Source organism: Typopeltis vanoorti, chromosome 3 (genome assembly GCF_054136105.1).
Source record: "Typopeltis vanoorti isolate ZY-2024b chromosome 3, IOZ_Tvanoo_1.0, whole genome shotgun sequence".
NCBI classification, from domain to species: Eukaryota; Metazoa; Arthropoda; class Arachnida; order Uropygi; family Thelyphonidae; genus Typopeltis; species Typopeltis vanoorti.
The window spans coordinates 85,131,152-85,155,728 of record NC_143551.1 but is presented as its reverse complement, the minus strand read 5'-3'; the positions used below and the strand labels follow the sequence as shown (position 1 = coordinate 85,155,728).

Below are 24,577 nucleotides of genomic sequence, written 5' to 3'. Positions count from 1 at the left end.
AAGATAATAATCTACAAAGTTGTGTTAAGTGAATGGGAATAAGATTGCTTGTCTCTGCTAATGTCTTTCAACATGATATGCTGATTGTAAAATAGACTGTCTGCTTGTGTGGTATTGCATTTTTGGGACATAGCATTTAGTTTGATTAACATGTATCATGTCTTAGTGAGAACAAACATTCCTATTTTATTTACCAATAAAATAGGAATGTGTCTGATATTTCAAGTCAATGCACCTCTTGCTTAAAATTATAACCTGAATAAGTTGAAGCATGGGAGATTAAGATAAGAATGGGCTATGACTACAATCTAGTCTGAAATAAGTATAGTAAGATTATTTAAATTAAGGGGATATTAAATTCCACATTATTTTAAAACCGAATAAGAAACTCAAAGATCGGAATCAAAGAGTTTCATGCCAAATATAGTAACTATAAAAGTATCAGGCGACTACTAGCGTAAGCTAAAGCACGTAGTCCAAGTAAGCAGTACAAACCAGGGCAACTCGTAGCAAAGTGGAGAAAGTTCTGATCGCTATTCTTGGTATTTTCCATAATGTAAAACCCATCTTCTGGGTGTTATAATGTAAAACATCATACATCTCCTATGCAATGAGAGAGGATGTGAAAATTTGGCTCAGATACGTCGACGATATTTTCACCATTTGGCCCCACGGCCACGAAGCACTAAATACGTTCCTTAGCCACCTGAACAAACAACACAAACGCATCCAATTCACCATTGAAATAGAAAAAACAGCTCTCTCTTCCATTCCTAGACACACTTGTTATATGTCTTCCTTCAGGCCGTCTCTCCTTCTCAGTTTACTGCAAACCTACACACACACATCCCAGTACATACACAAAACTTCTTATCACCACCCAATACAAAAACTAGGGGTCATAAGCCATTAAACACAGAGCTCAAACTATTTGTTCAAATGAACAAGCTCTTAACCATGAATATGAGATCATCAAAAATACCTTTATAAAAAATGGATACAGTATAAAAACCATTCACAAGATCCTCCACAAAGATACCACTAATAATAAAAAAGATTTCAAGAATGCTATTGCTATACCATATGTTAGAGGCATTTCCAAAAAATAGACAGAACACTACACAAATACAACATCAAAGCCACCTTTAAACCCCCGACAAAATTAAGACACCTACTCAGTTCTTCCAAGGATCCTCTGCCACACCTAGCCCACCCAGAGGTTTACAAAATACATTGCACATGTAACATACCATACATAGGGGAAACAGGGCAAACCATCCCAATCAGGAAGGATGAACACAAACGACACATAAAATACCTCCATTTTTGGAAAAACCAGCCTTTCTGACCACGTGCTCCAAACATACCACAGAATTGATTGGAAAGTTACCAAGTCCCTACACTGCACCAAAACCTGGTTCAAGTGGAAATTCAAGGAAGCATGTGAAATGTTCAAACATAACCCGAATCTGAATAAGAATAATGGTGGACCCATCTGCAACCTTCATAGCAACCACAAAGAAAAATCTCAATACAAGAAGACTTGGTGAAGTGTTTTTTTTTTTTTTCCCTGAACATTCAATAGCAACCTGTACCATACCAATCCAGAAGATAATCATAATATAACAATATGAATGTATAATTCCAGAAGAATCATAGTACGTGAGGACTTTAGCAGAGTTTATTGTAGTTTTTATTGGTGTTTTTTTTTTTTTTTTTTAATCATTAGAGGGCAGGCCAAGAAAAAAGATTAGTTAACAACGTAGATGTAATTTACCTGTATAGAGTGCAACAGCATGTAGCTTGGTTCTTATACACATGTATCCTTCTGATGATGACCTCAATACAGGGGTCGAAACGTCAAGTTATTATTAATCAGTAAAATAATCTTTTCAACACATGTGTTTTGTGTCCCTAAATTCATAAATACGAATGTTGATCACCGTATAACCTTAAAAGAAACAATGTATCCATATTTATGCAGCATTATTGTCTTCTTGAACTTATCCTATTTGAAGGAGTATCCTGAGCATGATCTGCCAAACCTAACTTATTTACAGATAATCACAAATGTAGTTATGTTCTTCAGCACAGATGTTAACAGATCCACCAGTACCGCAGAAAAGAAACCTTTGACCTTACTAAGCCACATTTTTTCTCCTGTCATACTGGAATTATTCAAATTCATCTTATCTGGTTAATGTATGTAACCATAGGTTACATACATTAACCAGATAAGATGAATTTGGTTCTCTACATTAAATTCTATATTGAATTTCTAGAAAAATATCAAGCACTTAACACTGCTATGCACAAATCAGTCTGCCTATGCTATATAGATAATGCGTTTGCTATTTGGTTTCATGCTCTGTGTGTAAGAAAGTCATGCTCTTGGGATAATTGGTGTGACTGCTTATGTAAATACCTTCCAGTGTGCATTTTCAGCCACATTTTAGCGCATTTAAAATGGCTCTAAAAATACATTTCACTACAGAAAAAATAAACATTTCCAGGTAGGTATACCAGCTACAAGTGGTTCTTTATTCTTTTCTGTTTATAGGAAACATATTGACATTGGAAGGTATTCTCATAAGCAGTCACACTATCTTTCCCAAGAACATAGCATTCTAAATAACCAAGTTCTATAGAACTTCGTTATTTTTAATACACTATTTTATCCAATTAATACAAAACACATAAAACAGACTAAATACTGTGCCCCATGATCTTTCCACACATGATACACAAAATCGCAGCAAAACTATTTTCTTCTATTTCTGGGGTACATCTGAAAAGATACCTAAAGTTTTTCATAAATATAACCTTTAAGCTGTTTTCAAATTGCACGTTCAGCTAGCAACTTTCAGCAATATTCTGAAGCATTAACATCATCCTCTTGTGCATGCAACTTAGCCTACTTTTCACTGGTAGATCTTTTAACATCTGTTTTGAAAAACATAATGACATTTGTGATCATCTGCATAGTAAGTCAGGGCTGGCTGACCATGCTCTGGATAGATACCCTTTCAAACAGGATTAGATGTGCTACATAGAAGCTTCTACAGCAGAGAGACTATTTTTAGAATCAGCATCAACTACAAACCACTCCTGAATCTTTTTGTCTAAGATATAGGAATCAGTTATTCCAAGACCACATTTAACTTAACTTATCTGAATTAACTTTTTTTTTTTTTTTTTTTTTTAATTCATCACCTAAGATGGCCTTGATAGGACATTAGTTCCTTTCACTTACAATCTGAATTGTTTCGGCAATAATCTAATTGAGTGCACAGCATCTTACCAGAGTTGTAACCTGTGCTCTGGCTGGTTTAAAATCTAGTGAAATATTAGTAGCTCAAAAATTATTTATTTATTTTGTTCCTCTGGTACTGTTTATACCATAAAGTACTATTATGAATTATCACCAACATCTAAGCCTATTCTGGATGACTGGAGTAGAGTTCTTATATACACCTAAACCTCTTTTTATGCAAATTCGGAGTTACATGAATTGGGATATCAAAAAAAAAAATTTTTTTTTACGCAATTTTTATTCACTTTTACCTTATCTAAAGCATCAGCACAGCAATTAATAACTGAGTTCATGCCTAAAACTACTGAAACAACCAGTGTACTTTTGTTCAAGACACGATAAGAGGAATTCCACAAGTTGAGGTGGAAGTCGATGACGATAATACCATATCTAGTAGTTCTAGTGATATTACAGTCTCACGAAAACAAAAGCTTTCGTGTTTATTGTCAGAAACTGATAGTGAATAACATAGTTTTTTTATAGAATCGTTAGCAAACAATTAAAATATGTTTTTTTAAAGTTATTAAAATTCTTTATATGTATGTGTGTTCTCCATGAAATGTAAATAAAAATCTTATGATCTTAACAAATTTAATGTTCGTTTTTTTTCATTATTTTGCTTATATTTCAGGTTTGGAACCAATCTCCACTTTTTATATGGAGTCAGTGGTTCTTTTTACGCATAATTTTTAGGAATGTATCTATCATGTAAAAAGAAGTTTAGGTGTATATATAAAAGGAAATTAATGAAGAATTTCCCTACTGAGGATTCCAGGTAAGATTCATGCAAGTATATTTGAAAAGAACATGCTGGTTTCAGGCAAATAGGTTGCAGGGATCAGATTTTCATTTTGCACCAATCATCATCATCACCAATTTCCTGATTTCAGGCTACTATGACAACACTATATGATTAAATTTACATTATTAAAAATCTCCTGTCAACAATTTTCCTTCAAATTAATGTATCGCTTGTCAGCACTTCAATATTGTCATATTTAACATTTCATTCTTCTAAGGCACTTCTGACTGAATCAATCCACCTAATCTTTGGTCTTCCTCTGGGTCTTTTTCCTGTCATCTTGGCATCAAATACCTGTTTTGCTAACCTTTCCTCTCTTATTCTACTTAAGTGACCATACCGCCTAAGATTAGCCTTGCTCACACATTCTTGAATGCAAATAATGCCAAATTCCTTCCTAATGTCTTCATTTTTAATATGATTCTGTTACTGATGCCATCTGTTCAGGCCCCTCATTTTTCTAAGAACTCTAATTTCCTTTCTAATTTTATTTTATAAGAAAGAGTTAGGGAAATTAGGAATATCACAAGTAGTTTCGTAGATCTGGAAAAGGCTTATAACAAGATGCCAAAGAGAAAAGCTGTTTGAAATGATACAATTATAAGGAGTAAATCGAACATCACATAAAGTCCACAGTCTATATATATTTAAGTTAGCAGTTAGAATTTAAGGAAATAGAGGAAGATTTTTATGTGATTTCTACACAGAAAAATTTGGAACCTGTAGTACATTAATACCATGAGGGAGCTGAGGATATTTTTCTATTTTTTTTTTTTCATTTTTATATATTCTTTTGGAATTTTTATTGATTTTTACACAGTCTGTAAATCCTGCTATAGAGACCAAAGCGACCTTTTGTGAGTTACTTCAAACTTTTAATAAGTAGAGGCAGTGGTCTTACACCCAGTGATGAAATTCATCTACCACCTGAGGAAAATGTTAAATGCATTCACTTGTTCATAGGTTCTCCATTGAGAACCTATGAACAAGTAAATATTTGATATTTAAGCACAATGGTTTAAGACTGTTTAAGATTTAAGACAAGAGATGCCATCAACTGCATGGATCATTTTATGGACCTTATAATTATGGACTCCTTATAATTGTATCATTAAACCTGATATCAGAACTGGAGATATCAAACTTAGTTCTTTATGTGGATTTATACTCCTAATCTCCAGGATTTGTTAACTTTAAATAACTGCTTTAACAAAATTGGCATGAAAATCAGCAATAAAAAGATGAAACTATGAAAACAGGCAACAATATGTAAAACATCAAATGCATTCTCACTGGAGAACCAATAAACAAGTAAATATTTCAGCTTTTTAGGTATCATATTTAGTGAAGATGAAAACTTAAATATGGAAAGCAACAACAGAATAAGCAAAACTAGCATGTGGTGGAGAGCTACTGAATAAATTTATATAGAATAAGAGAGAAATTAGCCAAAACACTAAACTGCTTCCTTTGCAGAATAAAAAGATGTTAAAGGATCCATTATTATTATTATTTATTATACATAAAACAAATTTTATGTATAATAAATTTCAATTTCAATAATAATGAAATGAAAGTTTTTTTTAACTGAGAAACAATTTAGAAAACAGGAGTTTACAAAGAAAGATACTAAGTTAGTAGAATGAAATCGACTCACAAGCTTGTTGCATTCCACTGAACATATTTTGACAATATCCAGAGCTTGTTTCTTGAAACTTTCACTAATATGTGAAATTATAGGAAGTGGTTCCATCTTCTTCTCTGCATATTTAGTTGAATGTTCTGCTATGATGTCCAATATAAGTAACCTGAAAGTAAAACCTAATGAAATACCATAATGCACAAAATAAGTCTAATTATAATATAAGGTTTAATAAATAAATGAAGTTCAAATTTAGGTCAAATTTTAAGACAAAATTGTTCTGATATATGTGTGCCTTACACAGATGAGAACTGAGTGCTCACTAATATACTTAAAAAAAAAATCAAAACTTTATTTTTATTATTTTTTACAGTCCTCAACATATAAGATATTGTAAAAACCTGTAGTACACCAACAGGGTGAATGAATTAGAGGATGGGAAGAGAGAAGGTCGCACTTCTGTCTAAATACATATTTAATCCTTTGAAAATACTGAAATTCATAAATGTTCCAGAAAGTGTGGAGTGGAATGAAAGTAAAGAAAGAAAAAGTAGGTCACTAAATATGAGGTTGAATATATGGATGTTGCTTTGTCACTATTCTTGAAATCCGCAGGGAGGAGGGCGAGGGGAGGAGAATACTGTTCAACTATCTTGCTCTCTTCTGAACAATGAAGGATTTTTAAGTTGGCTATAGGGAAAACCACAACTACATTTGGGTTGTTGTGTGATGATGGATTTGAGGTTTGTATAAATTAAGCAAACTCTCTGAGAATGAAGCAACACCTGGTTACAGAAGAGAAAGCCAGACTTTCTACAGTTGGTGAGGCAGATACATGAAGTAATCAACCATCACTGGACATCTGTGTTAAGGTAGTGTTAGATGAAATATAGAATCCATTCTGAATGTGTGTATAAAGAAAGAGAGATAAGCAGTGATTCTTTTTTTTGAAAACACACTGATCAGTGAAAATTCACTGCAATATGTGAAGAAGTAGTCTGAAAATGATCAAAAAGTTTGAAACTGTACATTTTTTTATTTTCTTTTTATTTATCTAATATGACTGCATATGAGATACTGTATTAACATTTAAACCAAAGTTTGAAGCAATGAGTGCCTAAACAACTGACAGAGAATCTGCATCACTCACCAACCTATACAGTGATACAGGTGAGGACTTTAGGGATTAAATCATCACAAGGATAAGTGTTCAATTTAGTCCCAAGGCTGGAATCTATTGCATGGAAGCATCCATCAAAATTCAAGATACCAAGTGCATGAAAGGTAATAATAACCATGTTTTGGGAAAAGCACAGAGCTATTGATGAGACCCCCACTGCCTTAACTGCAGCAACAGCAGCAGTGTTGTTGCTACTATAAGATATTAGCTCACATGAACATTGCCCAAACCAGATTCTTCATTCATTCTCCCACTAATCCTCTTCCTAGAACATGACTGGCCCTCATCTAACCTCTTATAGGTCAGTGGTGGCGAACCTTTTTATGTCCCCGTGCCAAAAATTTACAAATCAAGTTGCTGACATGCCCAGCACTTCAGCAACTAATTAATACAACACTAATTAATTAATACAAAATTAATTGCAGAATTTTATTGAGACAATGTTTAAAATTAACATAGAATTTCATAAAAACGAACTCACAATTGTACATACACATTGTCGTATACAAATCAATATCAACCTATTATAAATTTATTAATTTATCAATATATCAATTTATTAATGAGATTTTGCTGTTGTACATTAGATGCCAAATGCTTTATATCAGGTTCATATTTTGTCACTTTTAGTAATACATACATGGAACTATATTCATCAGTCATTCTATTTCTTAAACTGTCTTTTATAAAATTCATTTCGAAAAATAATGACTCACAAGCATATGTAGAGAAGAAAATTGATAATTAGCCATCACTAGTTTTTTAAAAAAGGTTTTAGGAATGGCATTCCAAGTTCGCAATATTTCCTCTTCTGCATTCTTTTTAATTGCGCCCAATAATCGATCATTTTCCATTATTTCCAAGCCATTTCTCAAATCGACAAACTTTTGTTTCCATATAGAACTAGATTAAAAATCGATTAGTTGCATTTCTATCCTCCAAATTCAGCCACTCGAAAATCTCCAAATTGAGTTTATTTGTTGATGCTGTATCCGGATGCAAAATAAATTTTGATGTCTCTGCAAATTGCCTGAACTGCGTAAATCTTGAAGAAAATTCGTTGATTATCGACTGAGTAACTATAGAAAACTCTTTTGTCAATTTAACTTGATCTGTTTTTCATTGGGATTCTATTATTCAGAAGGTATTGGAAATACGTCATGATTAAAAATTGGTAATTTAGCTTTGAATGCTTTGATTAAATCAAACATGACAATAATTGTCTTGTTAACACCTTGCAGTTTAACATTTAATTCATTTAAATGTAAACACAAATCAGTAAAAAATATTAATTTCGAAAGCCATTCAACATTCATTAATTGATTGTATTTTTCAATGATTTTCTCATTATGTAAAAAAAGTCTGACTTTGTCTAAACACTCAACAAATCTTTGAAGAACTTTCCCATGACTTAACCATTGGACGTTGTTGTACATAAGTAAACCATTGTACACCGAGTTTACCTCACTTAATAATTCTATAAATTTTCGTTTATTTAAAGCACGTGCCGATATAAAATTGACCAATTTTGTTATAATGCTCATAATATCTTCCAGTGGCTTAAAACTAGCCTTTGCGCATAAAGCCTGCTGATGTATAATACAATGAAAACTCAGAACTGAATGTCCAATACGTTTGGTAAATAAATTGACGAACCCATTTTCCTCTCCAGTCATATTGCGAACACCATCAGTAGTTACTGATACAATTTTGGAGGGATCTATATCTCTTTCAGCAAGTGCATTTACAAATGCGTTGTAAATATGTATTACTTTTGTTGTTGTTACTAATGCCATTAAACTTATCAATTCTTCTTTGATGTTATTCCCAACACAATAACGAATAAATATTGCTAAACGAGCTGATCCAGTTATGTCAGTACTCTCATCAAGACAAAGAGAAATTAAACCAGAAGATTTTATATCTGTTTTTTGCTGATGAGTTATATTTTTAGCCATTTCTATGATTCTATCTTTCGCTGTGTTTCTAGCCAAAGGCATATTCTTTTATTCTTTGAATAATTTTTTCCTTGTTTTCAAAATCTTCAAAGAGAACTGGTGCACATTTTAACCATGCTTCTTTTATATATTCCCCATCACTAAAAGGTTTCTGTGTTTGGCATTTGATGCAAAAAAAAAAATACATTTGAGGCAAAAAAACTAGCAGCAGTTATATTGAATGACTGCCAATAAATTTTATTAGGGTTGTTGACTGGATATTCCTATTTTTAATTGCCCGAGCAATAAATTCTTTCTGTTCGTCCTTGCTTTTCTCAAGGAGTGATTTATGGTTTGTCTCATAATGCCGTTTTACTGACGACGTTCTGCACGCAACTGTCCCGGAACATAAAACGCACATTGCTTTATTGTCTTTATTAATCATGCCATACTCTTCAGTCCACCAGCTTTGGAACTCTCTGCTGCTTGACTGTGATAATTTTCGTTTTTTATTTTCGCCAGCCATGTTCAGTAGAACTGTAACAAAATAATTTCACAACTTAAATCAAATGCATTTTTTATAGTTTCAAAAAATAATCAACATTTTATTATATGCCTAAATTAAATTATCTTTATAATTTAATTCCCATTTACAGTAGCAAAAACAAAACAGTTGACATATGCAACAATAATGCACTTGCCGCTGCTTATTTCTGCCTACTGGCGGATGCGTGGTGCGAAATGCATAATGAATGCACATGCGATTAGAAAAGGGAAAAATCTTAAGGGTCAGTCATTCTCAATTCTTTTTCTATCAGACTGTATTTTTATTTATTCTTACTGTATTAGATGGCTCAGTCCCTACAAACTAACTCGTAAATACCGTTCCCATTTTTTTAAAGTTCATACATTAAACTAACATAAGTATTAATATTATATAAATTAAGTGGATATTAAATCCAACATTATTTCAAAGCCGACTACAGTAACTATAGAATTTCCTATGAAACGTCTATAGTTTCTGTAGTCTTTAAAATATAGCTTTGAAATAATGTTGGATTTAATATCCACTTAATTTATATAATTTTGTATCGGCGATGTGAAGCCTTTTGGCTATTTATTTTAGTAAATAAGTATTATTAATTAATTATGGCATAATCATAAAGAGTATTAATACACTTAATGTATATGGTGTAGCATGTTGACAAATATCACAGGACTAATGCTACAATATTGTAGTTTCCTCAGGTCAACATCATTAAATTAACTTCTGGCAAGTTTCATTGACATATCCTATTCTGATCACCAAAATTTATAATATTATTCAGTATAAAATTAATTTTAATGATGTTAGTTTGAAAAAAAAAAAAATAGTAGTGAGAAAAATATTTATGCTTTGTAACTCACCATAGAAGTCAGCAGAGCAGGAAAGCAGCAGAAGGATGTCGACTTGTCGGCGAACACTTACCATAAAATATAACTTGCCCTCGCATATAACTGGCACCCCTGATTTCACTTTACGAAAAAAGACATTAAAAGGTTTTGCATATATACCTCCCACACAAAAAACAACACGTCCTCCCCAACAGCTATTATATACTGTACATGCAAGAAAAAAAAAAGTTTTATTGTATCCCTGAATAAGGTACAGAGGCTTTTGCAGTTCTGTGTAATATATTTCTCAACAAATAGTGCAATTAGAGACAGCTGGAATAAAAACGGTGCTAACTAATGAATCACATGTACCCCTCGCACAGAAACTACGCTGTATAGGCAAGCAAAACCATATGTTGCACCGGAAACACAGTATCTAACTAAAACTATTGTCCAATTTTTCAATTACATGAAATAAGTGTTTGTTTGATTGCATTTGAAATTCTCAATGTCATTATGACAGATCACAAAGGCTAACTTCAAATAAAATTCTACCACGAATTGAAAGATGCCATATAATGCCAGTGTGAGTTCCCCTTCCAGCTCAAACGCAAACAAGCAGCAATAAAAATCAGCCAAGGGTTGAAACTTTGTGTGAGTTGAGCCCGCCGGTAATGAGAAGTTCTGTGGGAATGATAAACGACATCCCGTCGTGAATGTCTTAAAACTAAGAAATATATAGTGAATGTTGATACAAAATTAATAATGGAAAAAACTCGCATACAAGATTATTAATAGTATAATTTTCACCTGTGTGTCACAGGCATCTTCAGTACATAATAAGCTCAAATTAAACAATAACTGACAATTCCAAAAAATGCCACCTAAGTAGCTGGTGTAAATTATACTATTAGTAATCTTGTACATGAGTTTTTTCCATTATTAATTTTGTATCGATATGTCTACTCACAGTATACCTCTTTTAAAACTTATAGTGAATGTTGTTATGACAGTTGCAGATGTTATAGAATTCGGTTGAAGAGAATTAGCATTTCAACTCAAAAATTGTCGGTTCCATTTGTCTTTGGTTCGTGTGATCTTTTGTTAATACCGCACCAATCAAATTCATGTCTTCATAACTGCTCTCTCCTGTTAAACAAAATTTAACTGATACGTATTGCAAGAATTAAAGAAAAGGTGGAATAATTTATAAGCATATAAAAGGATATCATATGTAAATCGTTGACGTGCCAGCAAAATTCTTGGGCATGCCATAGGTTCGCCACCACTGTTATAGGTAATGGCTACCAAAGCAGAACATTTTTCTACTGCATGACTAATAATGAAATATTACACCAAATGCCCAAGCAAGCATAGACTGCAAAAAAAAGTAGCTTAAGGATGGGCCTTATATTTATCCACCTATATATATATACGTGTATTTGCTTCATTTGAAAAAAAAAAAAAAAAAAGATAACCTTTTCCATCTTTTTTTTTAAATTATAAATGTGATGATATTTATATTGCCAGCCTGGTTGGCCAAGTAGTTAGCGTATCTGCTCTCCGGCCAAAAGGCTGGGGGTTTCGAATCCCGATGTGCGCATGGATGTTTGTGATTGTCTGTGAAAATATTAGTAGTGATGGTGGGGGGGGGGGGAAGTAGATGGCGTTGGTGTAGGTGCAGTTCCTTGTGATTGGTGGATTGAGGTGGTAGAGACAGAGTTGTAGAGTAGGTGCCCTCTCTTGATGAGTCTTTGGACTCCCTGGAGGTGTCAAGTAATAATAATAATAATATTTATATTAGAAAGGTCAGAAGTAAGTTAAGGCATACCTGCTCATATAATGAAATGTACAAACAATTAAGTGATTAAAGAAGAAGATTGAGATAAACAGTCAACTGATTACATTTAATAAAAACCCCAAACACCTTGGAGTTACTCTGGATCCATCGCTAAGCTTCAATAAACATATCAACAATGTTGCAGTCAGAGCAAAAAGAAGACTAAATACCATGAAAAGTATCTCAGGTAAAGAGTGGGGAGCCTATGCTAAAACCTTAAAAGTCACATATACCTCTATTATCCATCTCATAATGGAATATGCTTCGCCTATCTGGATGCAAACATCACAAACCAGTTTAGACAAGCTTATAAAAATTCAGAAAAATGCTGCTAAAATCATATGTGGACTAAGGAATACAACTCCTGGAAAAATAGCAGAATTTGAATCCAACCTTGTTCCTTTAAAAATTAGGTGGCAAGAAAATCTTACCAAATTTGTAGAAAAAAGAGCCAACTTTGCACATTATAGAACAAGCGAACTTCTTAAAAACTGGAAACCAACAAACAGAATAAAGAAAAAATCAACACTGCATGAAATCATAGAAAATAAAATTCCCTTGGATTGTCAAAATAAAATAGCCGACTACCCAGCATTTCCTCCAAATCAAGACAGGAAAAATATAGTTATCAACTCTGAAATAGGGAAACATGAGAAAAAAAAGCCTAGAAAACCCTGAAATCTTGAGATCATCAGCCCTTTCAAAAATAATGGAATATGGACCAGACTCAATAAAGATCTACACAGATGGCTCCAAAAATCCAAATGGCAATTCTGGGAGTGGCGTACTCATCTATGGCTCTCATAGTATTGGATGCAACTCATATCATGCAGAATTAATAGCCATTAACACAGCACTGCAATATTTGGACAAACAAAACCCGAAGGAGTTTATATTTTTCACAGATTCCTTGGCAGCCCTTCAAGCTATTAAGAACTGCTACACTCCATCAAGAAATACTTAGAGACAAGCAAAAAACATAAACTCCATAAGGATTCCGAAATAATCTTCCAATGGATTCCATCCCATGTAGGATTAAAGGGAAACGAAACTGCAGATGAAGTAGCAAAAATAGCCACAACATCAAGTGATACCACAGATTTTGATCTTTTTTAAAACCACCCAAAAAGAAAACATAAAAAGAACAATTCTTCAGGACATGACTCACCACTGGTACTCAGCAGAAAATCCAGGAGCTACTGTCAACTCCAAGTTTAATCGCAGTGCCACTACCATGATCTCTTGCCTCAAGACCAGCCACACAAGACCAATCAAGTTTAGCAATGGCATAAAAGTCTTCCCCCACCTGCAAAATCTGTAATATCGAGGAAGCATCACCAATGCATTTGCTAAACTGTATGAATATTTCCAAATGTGAACTCTATAACAACCCAGAAAAGGTGCTGTATAAAATACATGAACTTGACTTCTATGATCTGGTGTAATACCATGGGATAATAATAATAATAAAAAAAAAAAAAAAAAGAAGAAACTGTTTGTACCAGATTTTTTCTTAGAATATTAGAATTTATATTAATTCCCAGAATACTACTCCACTGCCATTACAATAAAAATTTAAGTTTAAGATTTGCTGAAAAAAATAAAAAATAAAAAATAACCAACCAGGATACTTTTTAAAATCTAGTAAAATATTCCATTACTATATGGTAAAAAGATTTTAAGACAAACTATTTTAGGATACATCTACAGAGATCAGTCAGGAGGAAAATGTTACATGTGATTTTTATTTTTTATTTTTTTTATATATGTTTGAGTTCAAAATCCAAGATGAGTTGGCCAACCTATAATACACTAGTACCGTGTGGATGGGCAAGAAGGAACTTGTTCACATTTATCTTGAAAAGCCGTGGATTGTATTCCTTAAGAAACACACCAGATGGCAGACTGTTCCAGAGGGCAGCAATGGAAGGGATGAACAAGAAGGAGGAGAAATTTATTCTGTGAATATGGAGATGCATTGTGTGGAAGTGTTGATTAGTTACTGCATGCATTTCAACTAATTTGACAGAGAGTGGGGATATGACTGATGTTAATTTAGATGAACAGCAGTTGTAGAAGTATTTGTAAAATATGCAAGCAGCAGAAACTGAGTGCCTGTGTGAAAGTGAGTAAAATGTATCAATGAGTGGAGGATCACTGATCAGTCTGACTGCCCTTTTCTGTACAGAGTCCAGTATCTTTAAGGAGTACTTTGGGGCGTACCCCAAATGAAAGGGGAGGAATGCAATGTGCTGTCATCAGCAAAATGTACTGGATGTATGGTAGTCTGCTGGAATAAGTCCAGCAGAAAGAATAGAATGGGTGAAAGAACAGAGCCTTGTGGAACCCCTGCATTTGTTGTATACTTAGAAGATAAGTGACCATCCAGTTAGAATGCTGGTAGTCCAATGTAGAAAGGGGGAAGACCAAATGATGGGAGTTTGCTTAACAGGCCTTTGTGCCAGACCTAGCCAAAGGTCTTGGAGATATCAAGGGCAACAACTTGGTACTCGCCAAACATTTTCATGATATTTTTCCAGATGTGGATGACATAGGTTGAAAAAAAAAAAAAAAAAAAAAAAAAACTGGGTTTTGTTTTCATCATATGAGGAATCTTTCATGAGTTTTTTTTTTTTTTTTTTCAAGTGAAGCATTAGTACAAACAGGATAAAAATACATACATATTGAAAAGAATAATATGTAAGAAATGCACAAAAAAAAAATTCTGAAAGCTGTTCAGCTTATTCTTTTGAAGAACTTTGATTCTTGTTTTGAAGCAGGAACCAAACCTTGGGAGAGACAAAATCTGAAGAAATCATTTCAGCAAGAGCGAGAGAGAGATGTGGTGAAGTTGTCTGCAAAAATAGAAAAACCTCAACTATATGACAGACAAAGAAGTCCTAGATAAGAAGATAACATACCTGAGAGAATATAGTAAAATGAGAGAAAGCTATGGTATATATAAAAGTAGCTATACAAAAGTCATTGCTTCAAAAGATTGGTAAGATTACTGAAGATAAATATCACTAGGGAAGCAAATTCTTCTGAAGGTTACTGGAAAAAGCTTAGAAATGGAGAAAAGAATAATGTAAAAGGAATCAGAGATGATAATGGTAAAATAAAAACAGAAGATAAATTATATAAATCAAGTGGATATTAAATCCAGCATTATTTCAAAGCCGAATGTAGAAACTATGAAAATTTCATATGAAATTTGATCACAGAGCTTAAAGGAACACACACAGCATTTACGAGTTGCCCTAGCACGGATCTTATAGAAAACATGATCGCTTGCCCAAGTGTCCATATATTTGTCATCTATTGGTCTAATTTGATGTGGTTTCACTGGCCTGACAGCTGTTTTGAACTGGTTGGTTCTCCTCAGAGACCAGGCAGAAACCTTAAGAGAGCAAAAACTCTTATTCAGTACTAAGGAACTCGAAGTGTCGGAGAGGTGTATTTTGTGTAAGTGAACTCTCGGTCGGTGCATAAAGTATTTACTAAAATAAAGAGCCAAAAGGCTTCAGTTTACCTTATAAAAATGGATCAATAGATGGTGAATATATGGACGCTTGGGCAAGCGATCATGTTTTCTATAAGATCTGAGCTAGTGCAACTCATAAATGCGGCAGGTGTATTCCCGTAAGCTCTCTGGTCAAATTTCATACGCAACTTCCATAGTTTCTACATTCAGATTTTAAATAATGCTGGATTCAATATCCACTTGATTTATATAATTTTGCATTACCGAACTGAAGTCCTTTGGCACTTTATTTTAGTAAATACTTTATGCACCGATTGAGAGTTCGCTTGCCAAAAATACACCTCTCCGACACTTCGAGTTCCTTAGTACTGAACAAGAGTTTTTGCTCTCTCTTAAGGTTTCTGTCTGGTCTCTGAGGAGAACCAACCAGTTTAAAACAGCTGCAAGGCAAGTGAAACCTTATCAAAATGGAACAATAGGTGGCAAATATATGGATGCCTGGACAAGTGATCATATTTTCTATAAGGTCTGAGCTAGAGCAACTTGTAAATGCCGGTGAGTGTATTCCCATAAGCTCTCTGGTCAAATTTCGTATGAAACTTTCATAGTTTCTACATTCGGCTTTGAATAATGCTGGATTTAATATGCACAATTTATATAATTTTGCATCACCGAACTGAAGCCTTTTGGTTCTTTATTGTAGTAAAAAGAAGATAAAGACATTCAGACAGAAAAAACAGAACTTTGTGGTGGGCTCAAGATGTTAAAGAGGCAGTCCAGAAAAAGAAGAAAACATATCAAAAAGTCCCTTGTAATTCAATACGCACCCTGAAAGAACACAAAAAAAAAAAAAAAAAAATAATGCAGTTCAGCTGTGTGTAAAAGTAGCTAAACAGAAGTCATAGAAGACGAAAGAAGATAAAAGTAAGAAGGAATAATATATATATCATGAAGGCAGCAAAATGTTCTGGATGCTATTTAAAAGCTTAGAAACAGAAAAAAGAATACTCCATTTCTAATTCAGTTTGTATGCCATGATAATGACATACAAACTACTTATCTCAACTGTCATTAATGTAATCACAATTGGCAGCAAATATAAAAAAATTAACATATTGTCAGCATTCAAGAATGTGTTAACAGAGCTAATCTAATTATTATTAGATACACACAGTTCATCATGCAGTGCTTTGAACACATCCAATTCCTCTGCAGATACTACACTCTCAGGCAAGGCATTCCAATTATTCACAACTCTGCATGCAAAAAAACTGCTTCTTATTCCCTTGTTCACATCCTCCTCATACAGCTTCTTGGAGAGTGATTTAATACCTCATTTATAATAACATCCTCTAATGAGATAATCAAATCCAAGACCTCAATTCTAGTGTGCTCTCTGTTACATACTGCCTGAAGTAGTTGTCCCTCAAAAACTCAAGAAATTCATTTTCTTTACTTCCAGCTGCTATCTCATCATTCCAGTCTCTATATTGCCATGATTAAAATTGCTCATAATGATCACTCTTTTCTAATTTGCTTGGCTAATTTGATTATACATTTCATAGTCACTACCATCCATCTAATTACCAGGTCTATAACAACATCCAACTAAGCATTTCATTCTATTCACCTCTATCTCACACCACTTGCTATTTACTTCTTGCATCTCTACCTTGTATGGACATAACTCTTTCTCTATCATCAATAGCATCTCCCCCTCCCTTTTTACTCTTTCTATCTTCACAAAACATATCATACCCTTATATCTCTATTTCTGTCAGAATGTCATCCTCATCCAACCATGTCTCACTTATTCCAACAATTCTTTGGTGAACAGACTCAATTAATGCAATCATTTCATTCGCCACTCATTTCTTACATTTCTAGCATACAAACACTTCTCGTATACAAACATAACAGCTCATTCCTGGATCTATAGCAATTTTTTCACTGATACCACTTATTAATTGTGACTTCTCAATACTTAACTCAAGCCATTTCGTTTTTCTTCTTATTCATCTTAGAACTTTCTTCAGATCCAACTATTTTCCCTCTATCCCAGGTTATCCTCCTTCCTTTTTGTCTCTACATACACATATTCAAATCCCCCTTGGAGCATCAACCTTTTTGATGCTGTGTTCCCCTGTCCACCGTAAGTCTTCCCATTTCCCTGTTTGTCTTGCACACTTGTTCTCTCATTCTCTATATGCACATGCTAGCCACTTCTTCCTTCATAACCACTACTTCAATCTCTCTTTTCTTACTCTCCTTCTCTTTCACATTGCTTCTTACTTGATCAGATTCATTCTCTGCACTCGTTTCTCTACCTTCCAGCAGCAGTCTCTCCAAATGACTCACACCAAATCTATTCAAATGCAGTCCATCAGTCTTATACAGTTCAATTTGCCCTTCAAACTCATTTCACACATTAACAATCATTACTCTCCATCTCATTTCATCACTGTTGTACTTGGGGAACACGCTGACTACTTTTCCTATCACACTATTATCTTTTATCCTTCTAAACAACTTCCTGATATCCAATAACTTGTTCCCTGTTCCCAGTCATTTGTCCCTATTACCACTACCAACTCTTTTGGTCACTTACTCCTCATATCCAACACCTCAATCACTCTAATTTATTTTATCCCCCATACAACATCACTTGGGGGGGGGGGTCTTTCATTATCTCTTTCAAACCGATATCATTTGCTTTCATCATTTTCACTCTTCCATACATATCTTGAATTTTCTTAATTTCACTCCACATTCATTTCATCTCTTGTCTCATCTTTCAAATCTTGCGTCACATTTTCGTTCTCATGCACTCTCTCAATTTTATTGCCAGCCATACGTGCTTGTTAGCCGTTGATGGCACTTGCCGCCTTACCTTTAATTGCACTCTGTTTTTCAACTTCTGCTACATTCGTATTGCTTTTGACTTTTTTACCATCGATTATTAAGTTCAATGGATCACTCGTTTGCTTTACAAAACTTTTTTACCATTTTTTGCTGCTCTTTTTGCTGGATGAGCACTCATCTTCCTTGTGGCATTCTCACTACTAACACTTTCAGTTACCAATACATTACCACTCATCAAGTCCTCATTCAGATTACACTTCACACACACACCCTCTTTCCATCCACCTTAAATATCTATGCTGTATCTACATAATCAAACGAATACACACAGCACACCTCACATTTCACAAACGACTGAAATCAAAATTAAATTCCTGCATAGGCAAAGCCGGCGCATCTTTCCTTTGCTGGTTACAATACTAAGCTCTAAGTTTAATGATTTCGTAAACAAACTTAAACTAACATGTCCACAACTTTTACAGCAACTCTTACTCATAAACTTACACACTTATTTACAATTAATTATTTTAAAAAACTTATCTAAAATGGGAGCCTTCTTTACACAAATATTCCAATGAAAAGTCTACTGCTGGACATAATGTGGTATAGACATTTAAAGAGAATGGGAAATGAAAAGTTTCTGATACTAAAACATCTGTTTGAGACTAAGATGGTAGGAAAGACTTAGAGGAAGAATAATATCTAGTTAGAGTGATGCAGTCAGAATTGCTTTAGAATAATGAAATATAAATGTCATCATATATGGAAACCTGGCAAATAACAGATTAATTTGGAAGGAAGCTAGCAATAATGCAAACTTATAAATTTGGATTATCGCTAAGCACAATGCACACAATCATATGAAATAATAAAAAGAGTGGAAATTATAGGGACTCTTGTTTGGTATATTTTCCCATCCTCATCTCCTCCATTACCAAATCTTTCCCCATGACATCCACTCCAAATATTCCTAGTACTTCTTTTTGAATAAAAAAAAATTCAGTGGGATCACAGGCATACATAGGTCTGTCTCATTGTTCAATTTCGAATTTGAAATGAGCCCACATTACTATACTAGAAATTGCTTGGCATTCAAGTTTATCTTCATGTTTAATGTTAACTATTTTAGCTATTCCTTCCCTTCCTTGATTATTAATGACAGAATTTAAACAATAACATCTTATAGTTATTGTTTAGCAGCACCTCACCTGTTTTAATCATCTTAATTTCAGTAACAAAAATTATGTTAATATGATACTTCTCATCTTAGTGGTGTCTATTTTTAATTCTATTGACAGTGAGTTTCTTCCAGTAGCTGATGTTTCATTGTTCACATTGGTTCTCTGACAAAAACAGTGGGAACCTTAATTCACTAGGCAATGCCCTAAATGTCATAATTTCATCACAGGCCATATAATATTTAGTACGATAGAATGTGTGTGTGTTGCTGGCCATCATGAAGCACACTTCAAATTGCAGCAAAAGTGGATATTTCTTCTGAATGGAAGCATGAATTTTGAACACTACAATACAATTCAATATTAAGAGTGCAGTCCACAGATAAAAAATCACCCTAAAACAATCTGTTTGCTGTTCCAAAAGTACACTAAAGTCATTTGTAAGTTTCAGCAAAACAAACAACTTTTCTGCATAATTGACACTAGTCTATGCTTGTTTTAAACTGCATCACCAGTTTATCATCCAATTTGACAAACAAACAAACACCCTGAATACAAGGGTTATCTGCCAATAAATGTCACCTGGCATGATATTCAGGAAATGCAAAAAAAGGTAACTATTCTTCTCTTGCTGATATGAGTATGAACAAGATAAATGCCCAGTTTGTCATAACAATTAGCGCAATGTCCTTTTGAAGTGGCAGAAAAAGTTATGCAAAGCATATTAAGTGACTTAAATATAAAGAATTCTAACCAATTATTTTTCTCTATTTCTACCAATCTAGTTTAGTGATGCAATTTAAATATAATTATTATGTTTGAATTACATTGCTAAGCTAAGTAACAGGAACAGCTTAAAGATAAAAACTTGATAACTGAGAGGAGAACTCCAGTAACCTTTCAAAAATGTAGAGGACTGATTTGGGGTGGGAGGGTCTGACCTTATGTCCAATCCCCACCTTCTCATGTTGCATCCAGTTAGTAGGTATCTGCCTGGATACCTGAGCAAACAAGGATGGGCTCGTAATTTGGGATTTAGCTAACAAAACTATTCTTACTGACTTAGACCAAAATAAAACGATGGTAACACTTGATAGAATTTCATGCCATCTGGAGCATCATCCAGTTAAACAAGGTCCCACTGTTTTTGCAAGGAAATCAGGGCAAATGAAAAGTCAGCTACTGAAATGAACTCGAACTAAACATCAGTAGAGTTCAAGATTGGCATCAACATAAGAAGTGTCAATGGAAAAGAAATGGAGCTAGCAGAAAAAAAATGGATAAGTAGTAGATCAATGTAATAGGTGTTATCAAACCAAAGAAGACAAGATCAGGTGAGATTTTTTATGTAAAAAAATACAAAGTGTTAGATTCATTTATGCAATAATAATCAGGGAAAAGAAGGGCCAGCTATATTATTCAAACACTAAATAAAGGATAATCTTCTTCAATCAGGCAATATAAAGTAAAGTGACATTAGAGAAGAAGCTGACAAGGAAAAAAGCAAAGTTGTTCTTTGGAGATCTAAATAGCAGAGTAGGAAATGATTATCAAACATACAGAAATATTTTGGGAAAATTTGGAGAAAACAGCAAAGCTAATGATAATCATAAGTACCTACTGGATTTCTGTTCTGGACATGGATTATTCATTACTAACACCATGTTCCGACATAAAAATGTGCACAAATTCATATGGAGAGACGACACAAGCCCTACTGACAATGTCAGTGGTTCTCAAACTTTTTTTTTTGTCTGGAGGCACACTAAAATCAATAAATAAATTTCACGGCACCCCTAGTATTATTTGCTTTTTTATAGAGAGTAAAGTGCCGATTATTTGATTCTGAAAGACTTGCATATATAACCCATAAATAAATTGATATTACAGATACTAAAGGTATGAAGGAAAGCGTGTTTAAAAGAAAACAGATTTTATTTAAACTAAATTGGTTTATTTTCAAACAACCCAAAAACATACAAAACAAAAGTTATTATAAAGGTTCAGATAATAAAATATGAACTTAATGAAATATGTGCCTGGTGTTGTTTGCATATTTCTTTGATACTAGGCCTTGTTTTTGAGAGACATATTCTCATCTCATTTCAAGGGCCTTTAGTCTTTCTCTCTTCTTTGTTTTAATATTTACGAGTGCAGAAAAACCCAGTTCACACAAATAAGATGTAGAAAATTGCAATAAGATGTTAAGTGCTTTGAATCCTATATTGGGGTACTCCTTCATAGTTGTTATCCAAAATGAATTCAGACACATTTCTGAATGCTTCAATCTCAACGTACGATCGTTACTTATATCAATTAATTCTTCGGCTTCTATAAGACTTAACTTACTCATTGCTGATGTTGACTCTACAAATGGATTTCGAATCCAATCATATAAATTGACTGAAATGTCTGGAAAATAATGGTCAATTTTTTCTTCTAACAATGTTAAATGACTGTAAATAAGCTTTTGCAGATCAGTGTTCTTACATTTTCTGGAGGCAACTTTAAGTAACATTTCTAGATTGTTGGTGCTTAATTTTATCTGTAGATATCAAAATATTCTCATTTCTTCCTTGCATGTTGGAGTTCAGCTTGTTCAGATGATCGAATATGTCTGTTAAATAGGCTAGTTTGGAACACCAAAAATCATCTTGTAATAATTTATAGAATTCTGGGTTGTCTTCATTTTGGAAAAACATTAATATTTCTTCTTTAAGTTAAAAAAAAAGATCCAATATGCGACCTTTTGAAAGCCATCTTACTTCGGTATGAAGAAGAAGATTCTTGTAATGAGATTGCATTCTCTTCACATAGTCCTGCAAATATTCTAGATTTTAATGGTCTGGCCTTGATATAATTAACCATCTGAATGATTTCTTCTAATACACTTTTTAATTCCGAGCCTATTGTCTTTGCCACCAATGATTCACGATGAATGAAGCAATGAGTCGTTATAATGTTCTCATTTTCTTTTCTAGCAAAGGAAACAAACCCTTTTGTAATTCCAACCATAGAAGGTGCACCATCTGTACATATACCCACACAAGTTTTCCAAGATAGACCATTTGTATTAAAATATGTGTTCATTATATCAAAAACATCTTTTCCCGTGAAAGTTTTTTCGAATTCCTTGCAGCATAGAAATTCTTCGATAATATTATCATCTTCAATGAATCGAGTAAAAACAAGTAGGTGTGCTTTACCACCGATATCAGTTGACTCATCTAACTGCAAACTGAAAAATTTTGATTTGATTATTTTGGTTATAACTGACTTTTCAATATCGACAGACAGATCATTAATATGTCTACTCATGGTATCATTTGATAATGGAATCTTCTTTATTTCTTCTTCTGCCTCAGTACCAAAAATTGTTCTCATAATTGCTGAACAGGCTGGATGAATCAAGGTTTCGACGATAGTATGAGACTTCATTTCCTTCACAATTATTTCAGCGACTAAATAACTCGCTTCTTGAACTCAGTCGCAAATTGCAAACTTTCTTAAACTTTTACTTTGTTTTTCTTGTAATCTTATTAAACTCTTTGAAATATTTAGGATTTTTATTCGACAAGTTGTCATGTTTTGTGGAGAAATGTCGCAATAATTTGCTAGGAACCATAGCCTCATTTGATAGAACCAAACCACACAAAATATACTTAGTTTTGAGAATTAATTTATCACCACACCACGTAAATCCCATTTTTAGATAGCTCCCTTGATATAAACGAGTTTTTACATTCTTTTTCATTGTTCCCTTTTTACATGAACTTATTCTTTTTGTTTCTGTTGTTTCATTAGTGCTTTTTTGTTGCTAACGTTAAAAATACTCAAATCTTCATTAATGCAAGTATCAGTTTTTGATCTGTAGATGTCTGCAGATTTATTAGTGCGAATTGGTTCGTTAGCTTTGCTACAAGTAAACATTTCTTGATTGTCAGAATCTTCACTTCTTCTTTTTTTAAGGAAAAATTATTCATGATTTTGAAGGGCATATGTAACTTTAATATTTTATTTTTAAATTTATTTCAAGTAAATAATTTTTTTTCCAGATGGAAAAAGGAAAAACATTTGTTTATGATGTCTCTTGTTATAGTCGGAATATATAACAATAAGAAAAACCTCTACTCACTGAATTTAACGACTTTAATATCGTACTTCGTTTATTCTCCGATGACAAAAGACTCATGATTTTTGTTTAGGGGAAATGATCATATATAATCATATATATGATCATATATATACTTGTCACACTGAACAGAGAAATACTAAAACAGACAGCAGGACAACTAACCATTCATTAGTTCATTTTCCCCAGTATTTATGTGCCTTCACATATCTAGTTACTACGACACGGGGTGGTCTAATGAAATCCCAGGATATAATATAAGAGTGATACAAAAAATGATAATTTTTATATACGCTTCATCCATTAAAAACAAAATATATAATTTTTTTGTTTTTGATTTAGTTATTTGTTGCAATTGAATATTTTGCTTTTTTCAAATAAATGATTCAAAATTTCGTGCACCTTTGCGGCACCCAGTTTGAGAACCACTGGACTATGTTATTGTTGATAGCAATATCTTCATGTTGGTTCAGGATGGAAGAGTATAAGTGATCACCACCTGATTCTGAGTAAGATGAAACTGAATATAATACTACAAATAAAAGTCAATGTCAAGTTTCTAACAAAAAGTACTAAATTTGATTATAAATTTGATTTTTTATGTAAAGATTAGTGGATGAGGTATTATTTTTTTGGATTTTTCAAGGGCATTTGACAAGGTGCCACATGACAAGTTGATTTTTAGGTTGTATTATGTGGGTTTTGATGTTTTTTGGTGGATTGGATTGGTGATTGGCTCTCTGATAGATATACAACTTTCTGATATCTATCTACCACATCTACCCGTAGTCCTGTGACAATATCATTGACATAAAGATTGACTATGGATAGAT

The 24,577-nt window shown here is 33.4% G+C and overlaps 1 protein-coding gene across 1 annotated transcript in view; it reads right to left on the bottom strand.

Annotated features, from left to right (window-relative positions):
- Nucleotides 1-24,577, bottom strand: part of LOC150108343 (ataxin-10) — a 173,154-nt gene that overhangs the window by 72,605 nt on the left and 75,972 nt on the right. The window contains exon 7 of the mRNA XM_090390449.1: nucleotides 5,773-5,923. Within this exon, the coding sequence (XP_090246575.1) occupies nucleotides 5,773-5,923 (151 nt within the window). The remainder of the gene's footprint in view (nucleotides 1-5,772; nucleotides 5,924-24,577) is intronic.